Here is a 6,363-nt window from a genome sequence, read left to right as displayed (position 1 = left end):
CTCCCTCTTTTGACACAAAATAACAACTCAGACTGCGCTTGTCAAGAAATATCACAGTTTATAATTAATCTTGTATGAGTGACGGCTATGCTCATTACTGAAGGAGATAGTGTGTAACATGCTAATGATGATGATTATTCACCCTGTCTTGAGTTGAGATATGCAAGGAGTGTGTGTGTGTGTGTGTGTGTGTGTGTGTGTGTGTGTGCGCGCGTGCGCGCGCGCGTTCGTGTTTGGACGGTGCTGGTAAACTAGCAGTAAGTGGAGTGCGGTGAACACTGGTCACACCAAGGTCATTTGCCTGTTGACGAGTGGGTGGGCCGCTGTGCTGAATTGACTGAAGACAATGTTAGGAATGCAAGATTAGCTTTTATCTTTAATTCACTTCAACTTTACTTATCTTGCCCCTCCACCTCTTGTTTGCTCTTGCTCTGTCTCGTGTCTTTTTCCACATCCTGTCTTGGTTCTCGTTTGATTTGTTTGCAGCACTGTCTGTCTGCAGGGTATAAAAACAACCCAGGCCTGGTTTTGACCATATATGGCCATGTGTGGCAATGGATAGTCCCCCCCCCCCCTCACTCCCTCCTACAACAGGTAGGAGGTCATAACTGTGGGATTTTCAAGTGACTATACCTTAAGACGCAAATAGCGGTTTTGGTTCTGACAAATTTCCTCACAGAGTTGTGAAATATTTCCCAGCCACTCCTTGTTTTCTCATCAGACCGTCCTACCTTCCTCACTTTCCATGCACTGAGCACAGCCCCCATGCATGGCTGTACGTGTGTTGATGTGCTGAGTCATTCGTCAGACAGACATACAGGAACCGACAATCAGCTTGCTTCATCTTCAAAGATAAAACGTTGTTGTAATGCGTCAGTAACAGTAACTTCATTCATCATCTCTTCTGAATAAGTTGTCAGTATCATATTTGAACACTCCATTTTCCCTGCACATTGACGCCTGCTGCCTGAAATGTAATTCTCAGTTTGATTTCCACATGGCTCTGCATTTAAAGTCCCCATCTGTTTCTGTGCACTTTGGCAACACACAGACCTATTGAAAAGAGTGAACCGACCCCCCCCCCCCCCTCTTGATACCTTGAACAACCGGTCACGCAGGTGTTTCCTAAGCAGTGGTTGTTTATTCACCTTGCAGGGGCCAGTTGACCAGGCACCTGAGGGTGTATCCGCTCCCTGATAAGCAAGTCTGAGGTGCCACTTGTTGGGCTCGTATAACAAAGTGTTCGTCTCTGTTAGGGCTCAACCGAGATAACAGCGGAGCTAGGTGGATGGGCGTTAAACACGAGGTCGCTCTGCTTGCGAGCAAACACATCCCCGCTGACACATAGTCTGGCATTCTCACTATGTTGCCGTTTTTTGTCGGAGCCGTCCTTCATTGAAACACTTCTCTCTTTGTTTTCTGTCTCTGCGAGCAGTCCTCTGTTTCTGGGCTTGGGCCTTGACTCGGCTTCTACCAATGAACAACTAGAGCTTCACCTCTGGCCTTGGTGTGATCTCTCACCTCTTCTGTCAAATCACGCCCACAGGTGAAGGTGTGTATTTCTGTGTTTGCTGACCCTCTCAGGTCAGTCGTGTATAAAACATTGCAAACAGGCCTTTCTACATAAGCATCACCATAAAGGTGTACGTTTAGTAATTCTAGTGTCCCCAAGAAAGCATCAGGGAAGCTGTGGGAAACGAATTTCAGTGGGTTGGTCTGACAATTATTTATTTATTCCAAGTGTCTCAATTAGTGCTGAAATGATGAATGAGTTAACTTCAGTTAGATTAATGAAAAACCTCAAATCCTTCACAGTGATCATTTTTTTCACACAGAAGTAAATTAGCTTCAGGGACCAGTCCATGTATGAATCGGTGCAATGGTGGCAAGACAGGAGGAAAGAGTCTGTAAAAGACGAAGTTTGGGGCGATTTTAAAAAAGTGCAGTCTGTCTACTCAGAAGCAGAAGTAACATACCACAACAGTATGTCTACAATCGGCAACACAAACTATCCATGTCAGATAATTTTAGATTATTTATATGATATGGCTACCACCGTAAGTTAAGAGTGCACTGTAAACCCCCTGCAAGAGGTCAGAGTGCACTGTAAAACCCCTGCAAGAAGTCAGGATTGGTGCAGCCACTGGCACACTTGCAATTGCTTTCCTGAACAAACGGTAACAAACGCTGGACCTGCAAGCGCTATAAAATATCCTCAAAAAGGCGGTCTTTACAAATCATGATGATGATGATGATGATAATAATAATGATATCTACAGAAACTGGGACCTCACAGCAATCGCTTGCTAACATTTATAAGTATGCTGCTGCAAACATAACTGACGCCCAAGTCACTCAACATGCAGCGGAGCTAACGGTTAGCCAATTAATGGCCGACTGCTAGCATGAACTATAAACTCTCATTTGTTGACTTGCACGTCACTCATTATAGGCCCAGCCCTACCGTTTCAAGCCACACACACTCAAAATTATAGATATGAATGTGTTTGACATGAGGATGGCGACCACAAATGTGAAACAATACCTTGCGTGCACATTTTGTTTAATAATGCAAAATCATTTTTATCCAATTCATCAATGGGATAATTGGTGGAATAATTGATTCTAGAAATATTTGATGAATGCAGCCCTCGTGTCTTTGTTCATCTATCTATCCCAGCAAATAGTGCATATAGTGACAGAAAGAATTTCCTTATGTATCCACTTTTCCTGACATTTTTTTCTCATGTAAAAACGCCTCCCTGAGCTTGATTTCGTTGACAATTTAAAGCTGATTATGTGGAAATAGATTATTTTTGAGTTGTAATTTAGTATTTTCCTCTACTAAGTGGAAATAAATATCAGAAGTGCATTTGTTTTTTCAACGATGCAAGAATATTTGCAGTCAAAACACTAACATGTTTTCCCCAGACAGTATTGTATGGTGTTGTCAGAAACCATCACCCCACCCCATTCCACGTATTGTGTGGAAGAAGGGTGGGCGGTGATCATAAAGACAAATCAGCTCTCACTTCCATTATTGTTTTTGTTTATCCATTTCTTGTGATTTTTTTATTATTTTTTTAAATAGTACTGTATGTCCCTACGCTCAGAAAAAATCGCCCTTTTAGGTCATAGTTAGTACCCAGATCCCTCAGATTTTATGTATAACATGTAATGCCCCCTCTCTCCCCTCGGGGTGGTGTAGTGTGTATGGAGCAGTGTGAGAGCGCAGCAGCTCTGCTGGAGTCGGTCAGGGAGCAGGAGGTGCAGTTTGAACAGCTGACCAGGGCGTTGGAAGAGGAGAGGAGGAGAGTGGGCCTCTCTGCCACCAGCCCTTCGGCGCTGGGTCGCCCGCTCCCTCACACACAGGTAAAAATGACTACATCAAAAATTGTAGTCTGCAGCCTTTTGCCTCCATGTTACCACGCTAAAATCCTCAATTAAATATCTGTATCATCACCTTTTGATCATCATAATTAATGCATCGTTTTTTTCCTACTGATCTCAGTCATCCGGTAAACCTTCTTTGATCTTTCCACCGGTGCAATACTGTGTGTGATTGTCTCATCACGTCAGTTTACAATTACAACGCAATACCCAAGACCCATTCATCCACAAAAAATGGCGCATCTAATGTTAATGTGTCTGAGGTTATCATCATCATCATCATCATTATTGTCGCACACTTGCATTATGCCTTTACCGTCACTCACCACAAGCAACTCTTTTGTCAACCCCTTCTATGGAATCTGTCATTTACTTCTTCCTGTTCCAGCATGTTATGGAATGCGGCCATCTGTCATCTGTCGCATGCACACAGACCTGAAATTCTTCACCTTTTAAGTCTGCCTTTCTGTGTTGCGCGAAGAAATCTTTCACTACATGTGAGATCTATGTTGGCCATCCATTGATAAGGGTCCATTAGGAAAAATAAATGGATCTGGATTTTAAGTGTTTTACAATTTGGTTGTCATTTCTGAACTCTATTGCTAATCAAGGTGGCAATGTATGATTTGTCATGAGTGTTATATAGTAAGTCAAACACTGCAATCGTAAAGACTAATCCTAGAAAAATGCTATTTTGAGGGTTATTTTTTTTCTGATGGTCAGTCCCGATTACATGCTTGTGCCTAACTCCTAACTGCTGTTGTACAGATGCTCCTATGCCAAAAGATTACCCTGATTATTTTATTTATTGATTTAAGTCAGATGAAAGTGAAGTTTTCTGAAAATTTTTTTTTAGTTTTTTTTTTTTTTTGGGTGATTCTAAATCTGCACTTTTTTTCTCTAGCACATCAGGTTTTCATCATATTACTACTACCAAGAATTTCTTATGGAATCATAGCTGTAAATTACAACACATGGTAAAATCAGTTTTGCGGAGGCTTTTATATGGCAAACTTGAAAACAACAAAAAAAGAAAATGTCTCAAAAAGCTGCTGTGCTAGAAAACAAGTGAAGCCATATTTTAAATCACTGTCAAAATTATTTTTGGGGGTACACAAACCCATCTCCGATTTCAAATTTGCTGTTGACTAGTATTATCAACAAGCCCTGAACTTTGTTATGGGTGATCTTGTGTCATTGTACTTTAAGGTCACATTGTGCTGTGTTCAGAGAGACAGTTCAGGCATCTGCGGCAGCAGAGATGAAAAGTTCAAATTCCATCTGTAAATATTATTCTTCATTTGGACTCACTGGCATTTGTTTTGACTGTGTGAATCCTTGGACACTTTTGATTAGTTGGAGGCCCCAAAGATAAAGAGCAAGCCAGTGCTAAGCGGTGTAGCTTTATGTTGAGTGGATTTAATTTCCAATGAGACTGGGACAACTGTCTCATGCCTGTTCTCTGAACACTGCTTTAAATTCAGGTCACAGCAGATGATATTATGGGAAGGGCTGGATTTAGAGGAAATTGGCCCTTCTCATGAAACTCCACTTCCCATTTTTAAAGAAAAGAAAAACAATGCCATTACTTAAAGTACTACTATTTGCACAGAATGTTTTGAAATATTCCAAAGTGTAGGAATTGCCACTGAATACCAGCAGTATTCATCCCCAAGTAATTCATCTTGACGCGACTGCTGATACCGCAATTGAGGCTATTGTGTCGCATGAAGCCGAGTGTTACTCAAGGCTAGTCAACTCTGTGGTATATACAGGATGACAGACATCAATTATGTAACTGATTGGAGGAAGAAGTAGGGTGTAAGGATGAATGGCTTCACTCCAAAATGTCCTCGTGCATCTCTCGCAGTGTTTCAAAGACCTTACATACATACACAGGCATGGTTGAAGGACCTTATTGTTGTTGTGTGTTTCATAAGAGACTTGACTGGAGAAAAATGCCTCAACCTCACATTTGTTGCTGCCTCAGCAGAATTGTTAGTTGTTGTGCACAATTTGAAATCATTTCTGTCACATTCCAGAACGGGTGTTTAGGGGATGCGGACATCGAACGACTGAAATTAACAGACTCCTACATAAACGGCACACAGGTACCTGTTGTTAGTTTTTGTGTGTGTGTGTGTGTGTGTGTGTGTGTGTGTGTGTGTGTGTGTGTGTGTGTGTGTGTGTGTGTGTGTGTGTAAATATTGAGTGAGTATATAGTAGTTCTAATTAATGGTTGCTTTTGTTACAGTACAGAATGGTGGACCCAGCGCACGGCGCTCTAGATGAGAGCTACACACCAGAGGACGACGCTCATGAAGCGCACTCTGTCTTTTCGGAAGAAGGAACCACACGACGGCTCGACAACGGGGTGGGTAATATGTGCCATATGAATAGAATTAATGCAATGCGGATAAATGTAGTAGTTTGGCAGCATATATTGCCCCATGTGGATAAGTAAAAGCTTTCACAAGTCTGAAAGAATCTTTAAAGCAAATTCCCTCCAATGCCTGTCACAGATGAAGAAACCCATCTCGCGCACAGTCCTGCCGAATGAGTCCATGTCAATCAATGGCGGCATGTCTGTGTCTGGTATGAGCGGCTACAGTGCCACACTGGACCGTCCGTACAGACAGGTCGGAGGAGACTACCCTACTGCCACGGTGCCCAGAAACTACCACTACGGACCTGTGGGAGTTTATGATGACTACAGGGGAGGACCGCCGTCAGAGGCATACACAAGTTTGAGCAGAGGCTCGCACATGGATGACCGCTACAGGTACCGGCCCCCCGTGTCCACCCTTAATAACAAGTTGAGTTAATTCAAATGATATTTTGTGTGGTGGTGCCATAGTTCTGCTTTTCTGCCAATGTGTGTCACAATTGGGTCACAGTGACGCACAGTAATGTTAAGCTCAGACGATGCAAGATTCAATTTGTCACTTGCGAAATGTGGGCAAAAGCCATAAT

At 42.5% G+C, this 6,363-nt stretch overlaps 1 protein-coding gene across 9 annotated transcripts in view; it reads left to right on the top strand.

Annotated features, from left to right (window-relative positions):
- LOC109524385 (catenin delta-1) overlaps positions 1 to 6,363 on the top strand; it is a 24,187-nt gene that overhangs the window by 7,318 nt on the left and 10,506 nt on the right. For 3 of the 9 annotated variants that reach the window (XM_019884222.1, XM_019884223.1, XM_019884217.1), the window contains exons 2-6: positions 1,436 to 1,552; positions 3,209 to 3,372; positions 5,433 to 5,501; positions 5,645 to 5,764; positions 5,913 to 6,172. In XM_019884222.1, coding sequence (XP_019739781.1) covers positions 3,214 to 3,372; positions 5,433 to 5,501; positions 5,645 to 5,764; positions 5,913 to 6,172 — 608 coding nt within the window. In that variant the 5' untranslated portion in view covers positions 1,436 to 1,552; positions 3,209 to 3,213. Of the gene's footprint in view, positions 1 to 1,435; positions 1,553 to 3,208; positions 3,373 to 5,432; positions 5,502 to 5,644; positions 5,765 to 5,912; positions 6,173 to 6,363 lie in introns of those variants that run through there. The other 6 variants (XM_019884218.1, XM_019884219.1, XM_019884225.1 and 3 more) reach the window with 6 other exon arrangements.

Source organism: Hippocampus comes, unplaced genomic scaffold (genome assembly GCF_001891065.2).
Source record: "Hippocampus comes isolate QL1 unplaced genomic scaffold, H_comes_QL1_v1.1 scaffold156, whole genome shotgun sequence".
Classification (NCBI taxonomy): domain Eukaryota; kingdom Metazoa; phylum Chordata; class Actinopteri; order Syngnathiformes; family Syngnathidae; genus Hippocampus; species Hippocampus comes.
Note: the sequence above shows the minus strand (reverse complement) of the source record. Positions and strands in the feature narration are given on the sequence as shown.